We start from the raw sequence: 21826 nt of genomic DNA on the forward strand, positions 1-21826 counted from the left end.
CTGCATTGCTCAATGTAGATTCATTTTTTCAAGCACTTGGATTGCTTTATGACGAACCCAATTCTGTGGATCAAGCAGAAAAAATTTTGCTGGCTCTGTGTCAGGGTCAGGAAGCGGCAGAGATATATTGTCAGAAATTTAGAAAGTGGTCTGTGCTTACAAAATGGAATGAGGATGCCCTGGCGGCTATTTTCAGAAAGGGTCTTTCTGAAGCTCTTAAAGATGTTATGGTGGGGTTTCCCACGCCTGCTGGTTTGAACGAATCAATGTCTCTGGCCATTCAGATTGATCGGCGCCTACCTGAACGTAAGGTTGTGCACCATATGGCGGTGTCCTCTGGGCAGAGTTCTGAGCCTATGCAATGTGATAGAGTTTTGACGAGAGCAGAACGGCAGGAGTTCCGACGTCAGAATGGGCTGTGTTTTTACTGTGGTGACGCTACTCATGCTATCTCTGATTGTCCGAAGCGAACTATGAGGGTTGCTAGTTCGGTTACCATCAGTACTGTACAGCCTAAATTTCTCTTGTCTATTACCCTGATTTGCTCATTGTCGTCTTTTTCTGTAATGGCATTTGTGGATTCTGGCGCTGCCCTGAACTTAATGGACCTAGAATTTGCCAAGCGCTGTGGTTTTTCCTTGGAGCCTTTGCAGAGTCCTATTCCCTTGAGGGGGATTGATGCTACGCCATTGGCCAAGAATAAACCTCAGTACTGGACACAGTTAGCCATGAACATGGCTCCAGCACATCAGGAAAATATTCGTTTTTTGGTGTTGCATAATTTGCATGATGTGGTTGTGCTGGGGTTTCCATGGTTACAGGTACATAATCCAGTACTGGATTGGAAATCTATGTCTGTGACTAGTTGGGGTTGTCAGGGGATACATAGTGACATTCCTCTGATGTCAATTTCCTCGTCCCATTCTTCTGAAGTTCCTGAGTTTTTGTCGGATTTCCAGGATATATTTGAGGAGCCTAAATCCAGTCCTCTGCCTCCTCCTAGGGACTGTGATTGCGCTATTAATTTGATTCCTGGCTGTAAGTTCCCTAAGGGTCGACTTTTCAATCTGTCTGTGCCAGAGCATGCCGCTATGCGGACTTATGTAAAGGAGTCCTTGGAGAAGGGGCATATTCGCCCGTCTTCGTCACCGTTGGGAGCGGGATTCTTTTTTGTTGCCAAGAAGGATGGCTCCTTGAGGCCCTGTATAGATTATCGCCTTCTCAATAAGATCACGGTCAAATTCCAGTACCCTTTGCCTTTGCTCTCTGATTTGTTTGCTCGGATTAAAGGGGCTAGCTGGTTTACCAAGATTGACCTTCGAGGGGCGTATAATCTGGTCCGCATCAAACAGGGTGATGAATGGAAAACAGCATTTAATACGCCCGAAGGCCATTTTGAATATCTTGTGATGCCTTTCGGGCTCTCTAATGCTCCATCTGTGTTTCAGTCCTTTATGCATGATATTTTTTGGGAGTATCTGGATAAATTTATGATTGTATATTTGGACGATATTTTGTTTTTTTCCGATGATTGGGAGTCTCATGTGAAGCAGGTCAGGATGGTATTTCAGATTCTTCATGCTAATACACTGTTTGTGAAAGGGTCTAAGTGCCTTATTGGAGTTCAGAAGGTTTCTTTTCTGGGGTTCATTTTTTCTCCCTCGGCTATTGAAATGGACCCTGTTAAGGTCCAGGCTATTTATGATTGGACGCAGCCCACATCTGTGAAGAGCCTTCAGAAGTTTTTGGGCTTTGCTAATTTTTATCGCCGCTTCATTGCTAATTTTTCTACTGTGGTTAAACCTCTGACCGATTTGACCAAGAAAGGTGCAGATGTGGTGAATTGGTCCTCTGCAGCTGTGGAGGCCTTTCAGGAGCTTAAGCGTCGTTTTACTTCTGCCCCTGTGTTGCGTCAGCCAGATGTCTCTCTCCCTTTTCAGGTTGAGGTTGACGCTTCTGAGATTGGGGCAGGAGCTGTTCTGTCTCAGAGAAGTTCTGATGGCTCTGTGTTGAAACCGTGTGCTTTCTTCTCCAGAAAGTTTTCGCCTGCTGAGCGTAATTATGATGTCGGCAATCGGGAGTTGTTGGCTATGAAGTGGGCATTCGAGGAGTGGCGACATTGGCTTGAGGGAGCCAAGCATCGTGTTGTGGTCTTGACCGATCATAAGAATCTGATTTACCTTGAATCGGCCAAGCGGTTGAATCCTAGACAGGCTCGGTGGTCTTTGTTTTTCTCCCGTTTTGATTTTGTGGTCTCGTATCTTCCGGGATCTAAGAATGTGAAGGCTGATGCCCTGTCTAGGAGTTTTTTGCCTGATTCTCCTGGAGTCTGTGAGCCGGCTGGTATTCTCAAGGAGGGGGTGATTCTTTCTGCTATCTCCCCTGATTTACGGCGGGTGCTTCGGGAGTTTCAGGCTGATAGACCCGACCGCTGTCCTGTGGGGAAATTGTTTGTTCCTGATAGATGGACTAGTAAGGTGATTTCTGAGATTCATTGTTCAGTGTTGGCTGGTCATCCTGGGATCTTTGGTACCAGAGATTTGGTTGCCAGGTCCTTTTGGTGGCCTTCTTTGTCACGGGATGTGCGTTCCTTCGTGCAGTCCTGTGGGATTTGTGCCCGGGCTAAGCCCTGCTGTTCTCATGCTAGTGGGTTGCTTTTGCCTTTGCCTATCCCTGAGAGGCCCTGGACGCATATTTCCATGGATTTTATTTCTGATCTTCCTGTTTCTCAGAAGATGTCTGTCATCTGGGTGGTTTGTGACCGGTTTTCTAAAATGGTCCATTTGGTACCTTTGCCTAAGTTGCCTTCCTCCTCTGATTTGGTTCCTTTGTTTTTCCAGCATGTGGTTCGTTTGCATGGTATTCCGGAGAATATTGTGTCTGACAGAGGTACCCAGTTTGTTTCTAGGTTTTGGTGGTCCTTTTGTGGTAGAATGGGCATTAATTTGTCTTTTTCTTCGGCGTGTCACCCTCAGACAAATGGACAGATGGAGCGAACCAATCAGACCTTGGAAACCTATTTGAGATGCTTTGTGTCGGCTGATCAGGATGATTGGGTTACCTTCTTGCCGTTGGCCGAGTTTGCCCTTAATAATCGGGCTAGTTCTGCTACCTTGGTTTCGCCTTTTTTTGTAATTTTGGTTTTCATCCTCGCTTTTCTTCAGGGCAGGTTGAGCCTTCGGACTGTCCTGGGGTAGATTCTGTGGTGGACAGGTTGCAGCGGATTTGGACTCATGTGGTGGACAATTTGACATTGTCTCAGGAAAAGGCTCAACGTTTTGCTAACCACCGTCGGTGCGTTGGTCCCCGGCTTCGGGTTGGGGATTTGGTCTGGTTGTCTTCTCGTCATGTTCCTATGAAGGTCTCTTCCCCTAAGTTCAAACCTCGTTTTATTGGTCCTTATAGGATTTCGGAAATTATCAATCCGGTGTCTTTTCGTTTGGCCCTTCCAGCTTCGTTTTCCATTCATAATGTGTTCCATAGATCTTTGTTGCGGAGATATGTGGTGCCCATGGTTCCCTCCGTTGACCCTCCTGCTCCGGTGTTGGTTGGGGGGGAGCTGGAGTATGTGGTGGAGAAGATTTTGGATTCTCGTCTTTCAAGGCGGAAACTTCAGTATCTGGTCAAGTGGAAGGGTTATGGCCAGGAGGATAACTCTTGGGTTTTTGCCTCCGATGTTCATGCTGCCGATTTGGTACGTTCTTTTCATTTGGCTCGTCCCGATCGGCCTGGGGGCTCTGGTGAGGGTTCGGTGACCCCTCCTCAAGGGGGGGGGGGTACTGTTGTGAGTTCCGTTCTTGGGCTCCATCCTGTGGTTGCAAATGGTATTTTTGGGAGTTCTGCTCTTGGGCTCCCTCTGGTGGTTTCAAGTGGAACTTAGCAGCTGCTTTCACTAATCGGTTCCCTGGCTTTGTTATTTAACTGGGCTTTGGGCTGTAGTGGATGCCAGCTGTCAATGTTCCTTCCTGTGGATTCAGTCCTTTCCTGGAAGTTCTCTGTTGGCCAGTCCATTTCAGCTTAAGATAAGTTCTGATAGTTTTTGGGTGTTTCCCTGCCTATGACCTTTTGTTCAGTTTAAGTTATGTCTCTTTTGTCCAGCTTGTCATCATGAAATATTCCGGCTAGTTGGAAGCTCTGGGGTTGCAGATTTGCCCCTCCACACCGTGAGTCGGTGTGGAGGTTATTTTTGTAAACTCTGCGTGGACATATAGTTTTTATACTGACCGCACAGTAGCCTTTTCTTTCTCTGTCTATTTAGATAGTAGTGGCCTCCTTTGCTAAAATCTAGTTTCATTTCTGAGTTTGTCATTTCCCTCTTCACTCACCGTCAATATTTGTGGGGGGCTATCTTTCCTTTGGGGGTTTCTCTGAGGCGAGATAGTTTTCCGTTTCCATCTTCAAGGGTAGCTAGTTCTTAGGCTGTGAAGAGGCGTCTAGGCAGAGATAGGAATGCTCCACGGCTATTTCTAGTGTTGGTCTTAGGAGTAGGGATTGCGGTCAGTAAAGTTACCACCTCCTCAGAGCTAGTACATTATTTGTTTTACCCACTAGGTCATTTCAGTGCTGCTCCGTAATCACTAGGTCATATAGGTGATTACTGTCTGTAGAGCTGCCACCTCCTCTGAGCTTGTCCATGATTGGTTTTACCCACCAGGTCATCTCAGTACCACTCCGTAACCACCAGGTCATAACAGGTGGGATTGTTCTGTTTGCTATTGTGTGTTGTGGTTCAATAAAGTATTGCCACACTGTTTTACCTTAACCCTGTGTTGTCTGTGTAGTGTATTGCCCACGGGGAGATAGAGCGGGCGTTCAGTGGTATGAGCTGTGGTCCATGCAGTCTTGCTAAAGACAGCCGGGCCAGCGGACGAAAGCACCCACTGACCCCGTTTCTCCACAGCCATCCTCTTGTGTTTTTACCGGGTTATATTTGGTTGCAAAAATATGTTTGTTTTTTTAAGCGGAGACCATCAGCTAGCAGTCTAGATGGCATTAATGGTTCTCCATAGGTAACTTCCGGTGTATTTAGGATATGGTAAGGAGAGCATGACAAGGGGACTGGAGTTGGGTCTTCTTGTGAAACAATGCAGGAATAATGGTAGCAGGCACATCCCAGCCCTCATATCGGTGGAGGTTCTGCTGCCATAAACGAAGACTCTAATATTATAAATTCTCAAGGGGCCCTGAAGGTTAAATGGTTTGTGCCAAAGTTGGAATTTATTCCTTGTGCAATGGAGACTTCACAATAGTTGAGAGTCTGACTGCTAGGACCTCAATTATTGCAGAGAATGAAACTCTGAAAGGCCCAGTCTGACTGGAGAGAATGTCTAACATGTGTAAGTCCACTCCATTCATTATCTACGGGACTGCCTGATAAACTTGAGCGCTGTGCTTCCTCAGAGCCCTGTTCTTGGGATTGGTAAAGGTTAGACTAAAGAGGCTGAGAAGTTATCCATAATTTCCAAACTTGGAACAAACCCTTTAAACCAACAACCACAAAAAAACACAATGATCTCATTATAAGTATTTTTTAACACTGACTACATGATGGATCATCAAGTTACTCATGTGGATTCTTTAATAATTCTTTAATATTGAGACCCTTGAACCCTACTGTCTGACTGATATCCATTGCCATTGGATGTGCATGACCGTCACCTACCTGAAATGAAGCTGTTGGGTGTATATTAATACGAGCTTGATGCCACTGCTCTCCTTTATTTCCACTGGCCGACCAGATTTGGATTTCTGTGCTGGTTTGCCCTTTGAGTCGAAGGAATATGTTCAAGCTTCCTAAGAAATTCAGGAACAAAATGGCTTGTTGAAACATAAAATTGTAGGAGTTTAGCTATTATTGAGTGTTTTAGTTTATCATGGTGCCATGGTACAGAACCAAACATTCTTGAAGGTTAAAATAAAGGTCCAGAATTTTTTTTTAGAAAGATAAAATATCTTGAAATAACACAAAAACATAAAATTTAGCTCTAAATATAATTGAGCTCTCCTTGAAACGTAAGAAAGCAGTCCATGGAGGTAGCCACCCCATAAGTCACAACGAGTGTAAGTGTGCTTCAAACAACAAGCGCAAGTATGATTCACACAACAAGAGCAAGCGCTCTTCACAGAAAAAGTGCAGGAGTGCGTCACACAACAAGCGCAGGCACTCTTCACACAAGCACAGTCTCCCTTCAGACAACAAGCGCAGGCATCCTTCACATGACAAGAGAAGTCGGGTTTCACACAAGCACAGACGTGCTTCACACCAGATTTGCTACTTGCCTATAATCCACATTGACTTATAGGGTGATGAACTCCAATATGTGGCACTACAGAGGCAAATCGGTTACTTTTGGAAGAAGGCTAATTTGCATTTCTTTTTTCCCCAAGAAGCACTATCAATAAAAATGAGAAAATCTGGCTGAATTTCAAATTCAGAAGATTTGCTCAAATTTATAGCTAGGACATTTGAAGACCTTTATTATTCACTGATGTCCTTACAGGTGCAAAAGCATTATAAAAGTATGGACTATTTGGCATTTCTAGCACTGACCAGACGTCAGAATGCCATAACATAGTGGGCTAACGTACGGCATGATGTTACATAAGGTCTTTGTCGCGCAATGTCATGATGTCATAAGGTCTTGTCAGCACTGGAGGCGCCAAAGAGCACTGAAGAGTGAGTAGAGCTAGAGAAAGCTGTGCTGCCTGTTTTGTTTTTTAATTTTAGTTTATTTACCCAAATCAAGATTCTGATGTATTGGAAATTTTTGTGAACTTTGAAGCAAATCAACTTCCTCATCTCTAATTGTCTGGCCCATAAGGGATCCCTTAGGGTATATGTCCACGTTCAGGATTGCATCAGGATTTGGTCAGGATTTTACATCAGTATTTGTAAGCCAAAACCAGGAGTGGGTGATAAATGCAGAAGTGGTGCATATGTTTCTAGTATACTTTTCCTCTGATTGTTCCACTCCTGGTTTTGGCTTACAAATACTGATGTAAAATACTGACCAAATCCTGATGCAATCCTGAACGTGGACACATACCCTTAGAGAGATCCCTTAGACCTGGACATATAAAGTGTTTTTGAAAATACTTGCAACATGACACACACAAATAAAAATATTCTAGGAGGTGAGAAAGGACTGTTTTAGACTTATATTTAAATGGCTTGTCCAGAACTGAAATATACATGACTTACTTTCATCGATCAGCTAATACCTTTCACAGGAAGTGCAAAGTGTAAGAAAACAATACACAACAGCTCCCTACACCGTGTAGTGGTCATTTTAGTGTACTGCAGCTCAGCCAGATTGAAATTAATCTTAAGTAGAGATGATGGAATTTAGAAAAATTCATTTATGGCAGATTCTCTTGAATTGCACTTCCAATTCGTTTTGTTCTAAATAAAATTCAAAATAACTGGGAGAAGATGTTTACTACATTCTCAGATCTCTCCAAACCCTAAAGCAAGATCAATGGAGCAACGCAAAACTTCAGGAGCCCTATTAACCTATGAGTGATTGGTAATAAGACGCTAAACACCTCATATAATGGTCTATTTCACAAATACAGAAGCAGAAAAGTGTCTTTCCCTAATGAATACAATGCACTCGCTGGATATTGTATGGAAGGGTGAAGTTATTAGGAAATGGGGACTGCTAAAACGAAAAATTTTCAGGGTGTTTAGAAATTAGTGCCCTTGTGAATAAGACTGGCTGAAAAGAATGAGACCCACATAGAAGTGTGACATGAATCGGTAGGCCGTCCTTCCTCATTAAAAAACCTATTGAGAAGAGAAAAGTTTGGTCAAGCATGTCAAAGAACATAATATCATAACCTGATTGACACTGTTACTTGCTTTGTAGCTCTAAGGCTACGTTCACATTAGCGTTCGGCGCCGCAGCGTCGGGCGCCGCAGCGTCGCCGCATGCGTCATGCGCCCCTATATTTAACATGGGGGCGCATGGACATGCGTTGTGCTGCGTTTTGCGACGCATGGCCGCAAGCATTGGGCGCAGAGAACGCAACAAGTTGCATTTTTTTTGCGTCCAACTTTCAGCAAAAAAGGACGCATGCGTCGCAAAACGCAGCGTTTTAGCGTGCGTTTTGTTGCGGTTTTGTTTGCGTTGTGCGTTGCGTCGCCGACGCAGCGGCGCACAACGCAAATGTGAACGTAGCTTAATATGCTACAAAAAGACGTGTTTGTTCAATTAGATTGAGAAAAAGGCTAAGAAAGTGCAAGTCATAAAATGGAGTACAATAGAGGTGAGCGAATTTCTTTGATGCGTAACGAATTTGGGTCGAATTTTAGGAAATTCGCCGTATCCAGCCTAATTAAAAAATGTGCTATTTCATTTGTGTGAAACGTCAAAAAATTCCTGAAGTTCTGTTGGACAAAGTATGTATCAGTCAGAGGAAGGTCAGGCGTGGCCACACTGGCTTCCCCTAATGCCTTGTTGCAGCTATCATGTCACTTGATATAACATAGTCAATCAAAATGAAATAACATAGTCTGTTTAAAAGCCAAGGCAGGGAAAGCAGCAGCCACTAAGTGGTGAATCTCGGTTAGTGAGAGGATGTCATAGCTCACCGATTAACAATAAAAATTGGGAGAGGCAGCCAAAAAGCATTGAAAAAATCATAGAGATCATGTGTGACAGGACAGCAGTGAAGAACAACCACCACCAGTTTACCCATAGCTATATATTTTGTGCTCACTTTGACATGACTAAGGCTGTGTTTGTGTTAAAGTTCTTCAATGGGTTAGATACAGTCCTAGGAGGCCTCAGAGTCACACATATTTTTTTAAGGCAATTGGTGATTTTGCAATATTTGCAATTCCAATTAAATTTTCGGAAAAATTGGACAAAGCTGGAAAATTTGAAATTCAGAAGATTTGGTCATTACTAGAGTACAGTATTAAAAAAAAGCTTTTTTTTCAAAACAGCTCCCCACATATCCATATCGGGTATTGCAGCTCATTTCTGCTGAATGAGTTTGAGCTGCAATACTATGCATGATCCAGGGACAGGGTTGGGGTTGTTTTAGGAAGAAAAGACCATGTTTTTCTGATCTGATGTAACAATTGTAACTGTTCTAGCTTTGGTAAAGCACCACACCAGTGTTTTCTTCTGCACTATTGGAATGGTGCCTTAAATGTAATTTCCCTGCCACATCTCATGCTCATCTGCCGGAGAAAAGTGACCTGCCGGCAGCTCCAGTGTTTCATGGAACACGTGGAGGTCACTTTTCAATAAAAGTCTATTAAAGCCTCATTCTGGCTCTCTAAGGCTGGTTTCACACTGGCATAGCGCAGAGCTGTGGAGGGCTGCGTACTTCCTCCGTTAAGCCCCGCTCACTGCCGTACCTCTTCCATTCAGCTCTGCCTACATCTGCATGCATCCTGCGTACCTATCTTTAACATTGGGTACGCTGGCCATGTGGATGCGTCCACATGCGTCGGTTTGATGCTGTGCCGAACTGCGTCGAATGCAACATGTTAGGATTTTGTTGTGGTTGGTGCAGTGCCAAAACGACGCATGCAGATGCATCTGCATACATCCGCATGGCCTGCGTACCAATTGTTAAAGATAGGTACGAACGACACATGCTGAAGTAGGCGGAGCTGAAGAAAGAGGCACAACAGTGGGCGGGGCTTAACTGAGGAAGTACGCAGCCCTCCGCAGCCCTGTCCTACTCAAGTGTGAAACCAGCCATAGAGCTCATGACATAGCTTCTGACTTCTGGTCACTCAGAAGCTATGTTCACTGCGGGATTGGAGCAGTAACGAAAAATGGTAAAAACACCAGAGGGTGGGTATATGACCAGGGGGTAGGGGACTTACATTTAAAGTGCCACGCCAGCGCTGAAAAACAAATGCTGGAGTGTGCTTTATAGATAGGTTGATGATCAAATATACTGTACATTGGTACCTGCTTGTAAATATCAAATCTTTATTTTTTTTATTGAAATGATTGACCATGTGACGCTTTAAAGGGTTTGTCCGAGGTTAGAAAAACATGGCTGCCTTATTCCTAAAACAGCACCACCACTGTCTAGAGGTTGTGTGAGGAATTGTTGCTTTGCAGACATTACTTTTTCAAAGTTCAAAAAGGTTCCTTTGTCGTCTCTCTAGGTAGTACAAGAGGGTGTGCAAATACACCAATATGGCCACCCCCATTTTACATATTGCAGAAGATTAGGTGTGGCCATTCATGTTTCTACCTAATACCTTGCAGCTAATTGCTTAGTGCCCTAAAGCCATGCATTGTATGATACAGCTCAGTCATTTTTGAGTGACTATCATTTCTGCATAAAAGCCGAGGCAGGGAATGCAGGAGCCATATTGTGGTGAATCAGATAGCTATAGGAAATCACAGGTTAGCCAAAGAGATAGGACAAACTTGCTGGTGGTGGTGAAGGGCAGGGGTATAGGATTTCTGTTTCAAGTAATTAGGGATTAAGCATAAAATGGGGTTTCTAACCTGTTTTAAATGGATGACTTTGCCCTGTTAACTTCTCAACCATAGAATGAAGCAATGATTACCACTAAAATCCCAATACTCTACAGTTTAGTAATTTCAATGCTCTCTGTTGGGGCCAGAAGTGATGACATCCCGACCCCCAGTCGCATTGCACTTTGGTCATTTACTAGACTAAGCTGTCAGGTGACATGTGATTAGGATTAATGATGAGTGAACGTGCTCGGATAAGGTGTAATCTGAGCATGCTCAGGTGCTAAATAAGTATATTCGGCATGCTTGAAAAATATGTTTGAGTCCCTGCTCCTGCATGTCTCACAGCTGTTCGACAGCCGCATCACATGCAGGGATTGCCTGTCTGTAAGGCAATCCCTGCGTGCGTTGCGACTGTCGAACAGCAGCAAGACATGCATGCGTAGGAGCTCAAACATATTTTTCGATCACGCCAAAGTCACTCGGTTAGCACCTGAGCATGCTCAGATTACACCTTATCTGAGCACATTCACTCATCACTAGTCAAGATGTAATCACTTCTGGTCCTGGCAGAGAGCATTAGAGTGACAGCGTTAGAGCAAAGAGAGATTCTAGTTTGAAGTGTTGCTTATTTCTTATAAAGGATGGCTTCCCTCTGTGAACTTTTCACAAGGACCCTTTTAAAGATGACCTGTCGCATGTCATGAATATGTATTTATTTTAACTTGGTGTAACCACCGCCGTTCTCCTGAATCTGGAGATGTTTTTCTTTTCCTCCTGCGCCTCTCCGTTCCTGAGATATGAACTTCTCTTTTCTGTATATAAAGGTAGTCTTTTAGCCAATTGAGTAGTCCTGCAGAAGAAGACATCTACAGAGAATCGATGAGGACCACACCCCCTTGGCTAACAGGACTAGATTTATATGCAGTAAAGAAGCTGCCATATCTCAGGAACAAAGAGGCGCAGGAACAAAAGAAAAACAACATCGGATTCAGGAGAACAGCGGCATTTACACTTAGTAAAAAAATTACGTATTTTAGGCATGCAACAGGCTCACTTTAAATACCATTTTAACCACCATATAAATAATATTATATGAACTGTTTGTTTGATTAAGCCACAGAAAGTAAACCTGAGAATGGATATGGTTAATCCAGATAAGAACTCCAGTTTATTTATCTATGAACTAAGAGAACTTAAATTGAAAGCCACGCGGCCCAACAAAAGGAAAAAAATCTGAAACCATTGATCATCAATGAAGGATCAGGGACAAACATATTGACAAGACATAGGTTGAGAATTTCACTGAATCTAAATCTTCGTTTCACTGATTCAGGTGTGAAGAGATCGATCAAGAAGAGAGATGGATGAGAATTGATCAGGAGCTCTAGCAGCAACAAGAGACTGATTGCGTACATACACAGACAGTAAACAGGATTAATGGCCATTCTCTGGGTGTTTTACTATGGCTAAAATCTCTTCCGTTCCACATGCTGGGTTTTACAAAAAAGGCCAGTAACTTTCTTTTGTTTTATTGCCAAGTTTCTCAGCACATTTTCTTTTTATAAATGGCGTCACCTAATGAGGTATCACCTAGGGCTTGGCGTCGAAGACACAAGAACTTTGGCCTCGACACATGTACAGAACTTTATTACGACTTGCTTATCCTGGTTGCCACAACTTACAGATTATTAGTAGGGATGAGCGGACCCATGGAAGTTTGTGCTCTGATACCAAACACAAACTTTATTGCAAAGTTTGGTTTGGGTACCGGACTTTCCCGGAACAACGAACATTGCAACGGACTTACGGCAGAAGTTCATGGTCGGCAATTAGCACCCAACACTAACTGTCCGGTACGAACCCCAAACTTTTATGTTCGGGTTCACGCATCTCTATTAGAATTAGGATTCTACCAATTACACTTATTTTCTTGCAAGTTTTCAAAACATTGGAAAATATTAATATTTTTAGTATAGTTTAGGAAAGTAGGCCTTTCCTTTTTGTTAGGCCTCATACAAACCATAGGATTTGTTTTATACAGGAAGGTTTTTTTTGTCTTAAAAGTACTGTTATTTCAGCAATATATTAGGACTCATATGGTAAAGTTATCTGTACACTGTATAGAAGTAGAGTATACCGCACAGCGCATCATCAAACATAAGGCTGAACTTGAAGTATTTCATTTTTTCTATATTACATTTATATTTGATTATTTTTGTAGTATTTTTGTTACACTTTTGAATAATTTTCATTTATCTTGGAAAAATTGCATCAGAAAAATTAAGCTTCGACTGTTGTTCATAGGTGAAAATGGGCTTTGATATACTTTTAGTTGTGAGTTTGATTGTTAATAATAAAAGATAGTGAGAAAAATATTATTAATGTTATATATATAAATGTGAAAGTAATACAAATGTAAAAATAGAGGGCAGGTTCACTTTAAAATGCAAATACAATACGTGAAATCCACTAATAAATGGAGAGTCCTCAGAACAATATAAATGGGAGATATTGCTTTCCGAGCCACAACAAAGCTCCCACTGTTATCAAGGGGAGCTGTAATCATCACAAGTATATTTTGCCATTTAGCAAAGTGCTAATGAATCTTATAATTGATTGCACTAGTTGTCTGGCACAACAATACACTGTAAATATGCCCACAGCATTTTAGTAGCTAGGCATGAATGATCTACCATCGTTAACTTGAGCGCAACCAACTAGTTGTGATTAGTGATGAGCGAGTATGCTCATTACTTGAGTTTCTCCGAGCATTGCCTAATAAACATGCAATCCCTGCATGTGTTCAGGCTGTCTAACAGCCGCAAATCATGCAGCTGTATCAACACAAACTAAATCTCCGAGCATGCCGAAATACTCGGAGACCACCCGAGCATGCTCGGAGAAACTTGAGTAACGAGCACACTCGCTCATCACTAGTTGTGATAAGTAATGTATTCTGACAGACTTATTCATGACAATATCTGGGGTGGGGTGACGTTCCATTTTTCGCATCTCTTTTTCACTTTTTTTTCCACTAGACATGACCATATTGTTCAATATGTAGGTCCCGATATCCAAGAATTTATTTTCGGCTTCAACGGTAATGTGTCCAATTTCTGAAATGCCAGCAGGACACCAGATGTAACTGGGCTCTATTTGGTTACATGCAAGTGGGCATTACAGCAATATATCAAACTTTTCGTATCATATGGAAACACTGAGGTTATGAGTGAGTCATGGCATCGTGGCAATTTTACCATGACATGCTAGATTGCTCCATGTCTCTGTACAGTTCTAGCCTTTGTGAAATCTCATGATGGTGATACAGTAGATTCCAATGGGTCATTGGTGATTTACCATTGTAGTAGTAGATGCCCATGTGCTACATCGTTATCCCAAATGGCATAGAGCGCCAAGGATCAATTTAGAAGCAAAGTAGCCAAACTGAGCAAATTGCACTTGTTACTCATTTGGTCATCCATGAGACATCAGTCATGGCTCAGAGAAGATTGAAGGTAACCATCCAACATTCATTAAAATCCAGCTTTTGCTATTCCGGAACATAATTCTCTCAGGGAGCGTTGAATTTGCAGCCATGCCATATTTTTCCATAGGTTGTGGACGACCAAATGTTGCTTTGTATCCCGAGCTTTAAAATTGGCATACCCAAGTTCAGTACTGCCAAAACCAAATCATGGTCAATCAAGAATATTCTCATGTTCACTAGTCAAAGTGGTTCCCATCTAATCAAATAACAAAGTGTTAACGTCAACATCAAAATCAAGTTTTTTCAGGGGGAAAGCCAATGGAAAAGGGAAACAAATATGGACGCACTTCTTGTTGGCAATTTTCCTAAGGATATTATTAAAGTTTTAGCACGATCAAACAATGAGAATGTTTGTGTTCAGCATAGTTTTATATAGATATCATCTGAAGAATGACTTACCTATATGTCTTCCATACATATGGTAGAAAAAACTAAAACAATAAGCTGTATTGCTGGACCCATATGGATTTTTCTGTGCAATATTAAAGACTGGGCTAATTAGTCGGGCTTTTTCTCCATCCTCTCGGGGGCGAGATGTCTCTATGTACATGTAGAAGCCTACAGAATAAAAATGCATTTGGAATCTGTAGAACTTTATGAAAACATAAAAAAATATATATATTTGTAAGTGATAGATACTAAAAAGGATAAGCTATTCCTGGCCATTTCCAAAATATCAGTCGAAGGACAAGAGAAGTATTTTGTATTAAGATAGGGGAAACATACCTTGTTTGGATCCACCGGCATCTGTGGTGGGCCCTGTGTTTGGTGTATACCTAGTATCTCTTGTGCCAGCACTTTGTTTTGTCCAGTCAAATATATCGCTGTCATCCTGGGTGAATAAGCAGATGTTACCATCTTCAAATCCACAGTGAAACTCCCCTGTAAGAAATCCAGAGATTTAATATTTAGCAGAAGTGTCCAAAAATTTGACATAGTCATACTTGAACATCACTTGCTGCAGTTGGTTGAAATGTTTGTCTCCAAATGCTACACGAACCCATTTGGTAATGTGTTTTTCTCTTAATTTATTTTGTGATATTACATTACTTTATGTATTATCCAAGGAGTCATGAATAAAGGATCATGGGTAAAACTTTGACTGTCCAAATCGAAAAAGTCCATATCAGCTGAAACATTACGAATCCATGCCTATTGGTAGGGCTGGAAAAGGACACCAGGATCCTCCAATAGATCCTGTCTTTGAAACAATAATGGCCCTCTACTAGACAGTACCACCACCAGAGATCCTCCATTGGATCTTGGTTTTGATACAATAATGGGCATCTTCTGGACAGGTCCACCAGAGAATCATCCAGTGGTTCCTGGTTTTGACACAATTATGTCCATCTACTGGATGGACCCAATGGAGAATACTACAATAGGTCTTGGTTTTGACACATTAATGGACTTCTAGTGCAAAGGCCAATTAGAGAATCATCCAATGAGTCCTGGTTTTTACAAAATAGTAGCCCTCCCTCCAGGACAAGTTCACAAGATAATCCAATGTGTCTTGGTTTTGGTACACTAATAGACAACTATTGGACAAATTAACCAGAGAATTATCCAATGGGTCTTGATTTTAACAGAATAATGTCCATATCCCACTCTAGAAGATTGTCTACTGGGTCTTGATTTTGACATAATGGTCCAGTAGAAAATCATTAGAGAAGCATCTAATTGGTTCTTATTTTGACACAATGATTGGCTTCTACTAGAACAGGTTTATAAGCACTCAGCAGAACACAGTCCCATTTGGAGCTAACAATACCAAGACACTTGCCTCTAAGGTCTACTTTTCATGGGTTGAATCCCAAATTTCCAAGAAGTCCACAACATATAGGCAATCTATCGCTTTACAATCTGTTCCGTTTTTTTTTCCGCTGAGCACGAATGGACTTGGTAACGCTCCGCTTGTTTCTGTTTTTTACTGGACTTTATTAGAGATTTTCTATGGAGAATTCATACCAAAAACTTGGGATGTGGTAACATGGTACTCAGTTAGGGCCATAGGGGCCCTATATTAAATACTAAATGGGCCTTCCTCCACTCTTTTGGTCATTCTTCCCTCTTTTTTACACTCACAGAACCACCATAGAAGCTGCACAGTATTACGCAACCCATTCAGTGTAATGGTTGAATCTTGCCTAATGGCTCCTTTGTCCATGCAGGACCCCCACGGCGTTGTTGACAGAGGGGGACATTTTCATGAGTTGCCATTAAATGATCTGTTCGTATGAGTAACACATCACTGGCAGCAAAAAATATCTAACAAGCATTTAGTAATGCACACATCGTAGCCGTTAATGGTGTTTCTTCTTTCTGTACACACAAGTCAGTTCATTTTCTTTTAGGTAATTATTGTTTTCCTATAGGGGGTCTACAAGAAGACAAAAATATTGTTGCCTATTCTGCTTGAAATAAACCCTTCAACGCTGGAGCGTGCAATTATTTCAGTCACATACAAACAATTATCAATTTATTTCTGTCTCTCGGACTGATGGAAATGGAAGTCTGCTGGTAGGTGGTAATCTTTTTTCTATACATATTTATATATTGCTTGTGATCCTGACAGTGGCCTCCAGCAGGTGACATCGGAGGGGGCTTTAATGAAGGAATCCTCTGGGCCGTTCTGCATCTCAGATATTTTATTGACATGATAGATGAATCATATCATCTTCTTTACATTCGGATAACAAAAGGTCAGACTCTCAGCTGGTCTGTGACCCCGTAAAACTGCAAATAATCCCGAGCTCAGCATGAACTAAGGAAAGATTAATAACGGCTTTATATGCTTAAGGACGTTTGCAGCTGATAGTAACATTCGCCTAGGTACAGATTGATGCTATAGCTTTTACACTACTACAGTTCCTATAGAAATCCTCTTAACTCCTTGAATATGCAGTCATTTTTCATTTTGCGCTTTCGCTTTTTTTCCCTTGCCATAACTTTTTTATTTTTCCATCCATATTGCCGTATGAGGTCTTATTTTTTAGCAAGACGAGTTGTAATTTTGAATGACACCATTCACTTTACCATTTATCATAATGATAAGCGGGGGAGAAAAAAATTACCAATGAGGTGAAATGCTAAAAAAACAGCAATTCTGACGTCTTTTTTTGTGTTTTGTTTTTATGGCACTAATTGCAGGGTTAAATTGATCTGGCAACATGACTCTTCACGTCAGTGCGATTACGGCAATAAAAAATTTGAACATCTTTTTTATATAATTTAGTGGCTTGATAAAATTCTGGACTTTGTAAAAATAAATTGGCTTGTATTGCTATTTTTCAAGACATCCTAATGTTTTTTTCTCTGTTGTTGGTGATGTATGACAGCTTTTTTTTGCACGCTGACCTGTTTTTATGATGCAATTTGTAGTTTAAGTGACATCTTGAACTCTTTGGGGGGTTTTTTGCATTTGTTGTGGGTGGCTACAGAAAAAAAACGTTAATTTTGGCATTTTGCTTCAGTTACTTTTCAGTGCTTAATGAATAACCCAGCTGGCAACCGCACTGTACACAGCAAGTTCAAAGCCCGAATCCACTCCTTAGTGCGCAGTTAGACGGCTGTATAAATCGGAGAGATATGTGAATGCAGTGCATAGACTAGCTGGCCGCTCCCCCCGAAGTGAGCACAACAGCTGCAAAAAATGCATGAAGCTGTAATTTCCCGGGTCGGGAGAGCCACCGGCCAGTCATCGCACTGTGTTCACATATTGCTCTGATTTATACGGCCAATTGACAGTTCCCTTATAGTGATATTGCTCTTCTCTGGTACATTTATGTCTCACAGTTGCCGAGGGCTTGAACGTTAATTGCCAAAATTTTTACACAAAGACTTCTACTGATAGCAATAATGGCCACCTTGGAATGTCCCTTTCAATAGAGAGGTTTTCCAGGATCCACCTCTGGGATCTCCAATGATTGGCAGACTAAATGGTCCAATTTTAATGTGTGCAAAGACACAGTGCCATACATACTGGTGTAGATGCGTCTGGTATTGCAGTTCAGGGAAATGAATGGGACTGAGCTACATTATTTAGAACAACCCTAAGCATCATCCACTGATGTCCTTTTATATCAGATTACGGTCAGATGGCCTATCTTAAAGGGTAATTGACATTTCTTCTTCTCATGGTCGAGATTGGAATAACTGCTTCCAGGTCATGGCCACACGATGCAGGGTTACAAAAACAGATCGGCATAGCTGCACTATGCTGTTTTCATAACTCCCATAGGGATGAATAGTTGTTCCAAAAACAGGCCTTTAGGGAGTCAAGTGTATTGCAAAAGTGGGTGAACAGAGCATGCATGACAGCACCAGGTGTTCCCACATATTATGTATCATGTGGAGCCTTTGCTCCTGTTGATGACAAGAACACATGTAATGCTGCTTTATTAGATTAGATTCCACAAATACTTCTACACTTTTGTTTTCCTGTCTTCCAACAGCCAAATGGGACTTCTCAAATGTGACTCTGAATAACACAGCTCTGTCTCTCCATCTTACAGCAGTAAGTCCCAGCCTGAAAATCATATCCATACGCTATTGTTTTCTTATCATGGAAAACTTTACAGTTGCTCTAATTCCTTCTTGTCTTTATTACTGCAAATAATTATTAATCTGCCTTCCTTACACAGATCATATTGCTGTCCTGCTGTTACACTGATGCCTCCACTCTGTGGCAGTCATTGCACTGGTTGTCCATCTGCTGCAGAAAACAACATAAACTTATCACAAGCACAAACAAAGCTCTCCACAGAGCTGTACAACCCTACATCTCCTCTCTCATCTCTGTCTACCACCCTACCCATCCTCTCCAGTCCAGCACCTCCCTACATCTCCTCATCTGTCTATCACCCTACCCGTCCTCTCCACGGTGCTGCACTGTCTTACATCTCCTCTGTCTACCAAACTACCAGTCCTTTCGACAGTGCTTCACTGTTGTGAATTCTGCTCTTGGGCTCCCTCCGGTGGTTGTTGGTGGTAGTGCAGTTGTCTTGGGGTTGTAATCCGGGCAGGTGTTTCTGCTGATTGCAGCTCTATTAGGTATTTAGGTGTGCAGGCTCCATGAGTCAGTGCAAGTTGTCCATTGTACTTGGAGGGATTGCATCTCTCTCTAGCTCCTCATGCCATGCTGCCAATTCAGATAAGATAAGTGTCTGTTTTTTGTCTCTGTGCACACATGCAGTGTGCTTTACAATTCAGTGCAATTTATTGTGTTTTTTGTCCAGCTTAGACTTTGTTTGGATTTTTCAGTCATGCTGGATTCTCAGGATATGCAGATATACTTTCTATGTCTTTAGTTAGATGTGGAATATTTGTATTATCTGCTGTGGATATTTTTAGGATTTTAATACTGACCGCTTAGAATTCTGTCCTATCCTTTTCTATTTAGCTAGAAGTGCCTCTTTTGCTAAATCCTGTTTTTCTGCCTGCGTGTGTCTTTCCTCTTATACTCACAGTCAATATTTGTGGGGGGCTGCCTATCCTTTGGGGTTCTGCTATGAGGCAAGATAGAATTCCCATTTCTATCTATAGGGGTATTTAGTTCTCCGGCTGTGTCGAGGTGTCTAGAACGTGTTAGGTACATCCCACGGCTACTTCTAGTTGCGGTGTTAGTTTAGGGTTTGCGGTCAGTACAGGTGCCACCTACTCCTGAGAAAGTCTTTCATGCGGCTCCAAGGTTACCAGATCATAACACTTCACCGTCCTTCATCTCCTCCTCATCTATCTACCACAGTACCCGTACTGTCCACAGTGCTGCACTGCCCTACATCTCTTCCCCTTCTCTGTCTGTCACCCTACCCATCCTCTCCACAGTGTAGCAATGCCTTACATCTCTTCCCCATCTTGCCTACCAACCTACCCATCTTCTCCACAGTGCGGGTCTGTCCTACATCTCCTCCTCATCTCCATCTACCACCCTACTAGCCCTCTTCACAGTGCTTTACCATCCTTGAAGGTCCTTCATTTTCTCCATCTGTGACCAACATCCTCCATAATCTGAAAGTACCATTTCTGTCTCTAATAGTAGGTGCACACGGTCAGTAATTGGCAGCACTTTGGACACAGCACATGTCCACTGTGTCCAAAACGCTGCCGGATTTTGAACGCAGGTGATTCTGCATGTGTTCATTGAACCACGTGGAATCACCGCGTCCAATATATTGTACAGGTGATATTTATCTTGTGAAGACTCGCGTTTCTGCAAGATAAATTGACATGTTGAGGTCTGGAGAGACGTCGGTGCACACATAGTGGACATGGGATTTCTTGAAATCCTATCCACTATGCTGTAACATCTGGACGCTGCGGGTTGGACGCTGCAGATGTACGCAGTGTCCAACCCTCAGCGTTTACTGATCTTGTGCACGTACCCTTAAATGTTTCTCATGCTGCACTAGCTCTTTGGAATGTGCTACCTCAAATAATCAGGTTAGTTTCCAGTGTCCGTATATTTAAAACATGCCCTAAAAACAAACTTTTTGGTAGGTCTATCACGTTACTTCACTAATATAATTTTTCTCAGTTCTTACTTCCTACCGGTTCCTTCAGAGTTTTGACCCTTTGATTATCAGTTTCCCTCACCCTCCATGCACTCAGTAGAACTTTGTCTCTGGAAATATATGAATTCTGGTTGGTGATTGAATCATGCAGGTACTGTACTTATGAATACTCACTTATTGTAAAGATGGCTGGACAATATACTACGACTCGAGCACTTTTTACCTCAGCTCGATTTCCTCATAGAGTGTAAGCTCTTGGGATCATGGCCTGTTAGAATTTTTGACATTTGTTTAAGGCCATTAACCTGAACAAAATTTTGAAAGCACTAGGGCTTTTTTATTGCACCACATACAGTATAGTAATATTATGTAATGAATAGTTGGTAACAGTCATATTGCAGAAATGATGGGACGATATTGAGAAAATGTAAGACCGGCTGATTGGAGAAAGCCATCTGTCAGATGTCTAACATATCACCAGAACACAACTTCTGATAAGATAGCGTAACAATAAAGTTATAATAAATTTGCATGCCGTTATTGTAAGATTCTTGCTAAAAAAAAAATCTTGGCTGATATGGTCATGTTCTGAAATAAACCCTCTGTGATCCTGGAACTGAGATATAAAAAAAGGCCTAAAACCAATAATGAAAAAAATACTTTCAAAAATTCTGTGAGAGCTAAAGGCTGAGAAGTTTATGAAAGAGAACACAAGTAATGGAAGAAAGGTGAAGTGTATATGGAAGGAGGTGAAGTGATCATTTTTATTTTTCTTAAAATGAGGATATTCATAAAGTAGCGACAAGGGTCAACCGGTGAACTTTTGTTCTCTCACTAAAAGCCCCGGACAATAAATGCCAATATATAATTTGTAGGCCCATATCCACAAATTCTCAAGGAGAACTTCACGTCTAAGAGCTGCTTTTATATATCCTGGAATGTTTTATCACTGGCGCTATTTAATCCGTAAAGGTGATCACCTGTAGCATTTTCTTAATTAAAGAAAATACTGATACATGCTTTTTTTCAAAATTAATTTTATTTTCTGATTGTAAATTTTGTGCTCATATTTTCTGTTCATGATTCAGTTTCACTGACTTCCGTAGGAAAGTGCATAGGGAGGAAGAGAAGGTGAGCTGTGACATCACCTATTGTAGATTCTGTGTTATCTATTGTATATAGGTATTTTATCAGTCATTGTACAGAAGGAGGAGGAGGTGAGTTGTGACATCACCTATTGTGAATGGTGGATCCTGTGTTAGCTACTGTATATAGAGGTGTTATCAGTCATTGTACAGGAGGAGGAG

General features: G+C 41.8%; 1 protein-coding gene across 3 annotated transcripts in view; it reads right to left on the reverse strand.

The window, feature by feature from the left end:
* The window catches only part of MDGA2 (MAM domain containing glycosylphosphatidylinositol anchor 2), a 939656-nt gene that overhangs the window by 25788 nt on the left and 892042 nt on the right, over nucleotides 1–21826 (reverse strand). For all 3 annotated transcript variants that reach the window (XM_077267305.1, XM_077267304.1, XM_077267303.1), the window contains exons 13-15: nucleotides 14734–14889; nucleotides 14407–14565; nucleotides 5663–5793 (exon numbers count right to left, since the gene is read on the reverse strand). In XM_077267305.1, the coding sequence (XP_077123420.1) occupies nucleotides 5663–5793; nucleotides 14407–14565; nucleotides 14734–14889 (446 nt within the window). The remainder of the gene's footprint in view (nucleotides 1–5662; nucleotides 5794–14406; nucleotides 14566–14733; nucleotides 14890–21826) is intronic.

Source organism: Ranitomeya variabilis, chromosome 1 (genome assembly GCF_051348905.1).
Source record: "Ranitomeya variabilis isolate aRanVar5 chromosome 1, aRanVar5.hap1, whole genome shotgun sequence".
Classification (NCBI taxonomy): domain Eukaryota; kingdom Metazoa; phylum Chordata; class Amphibia; order Anura; family Dendrobatidae; genus Ranitomeya; species Ranitomeya variabilis.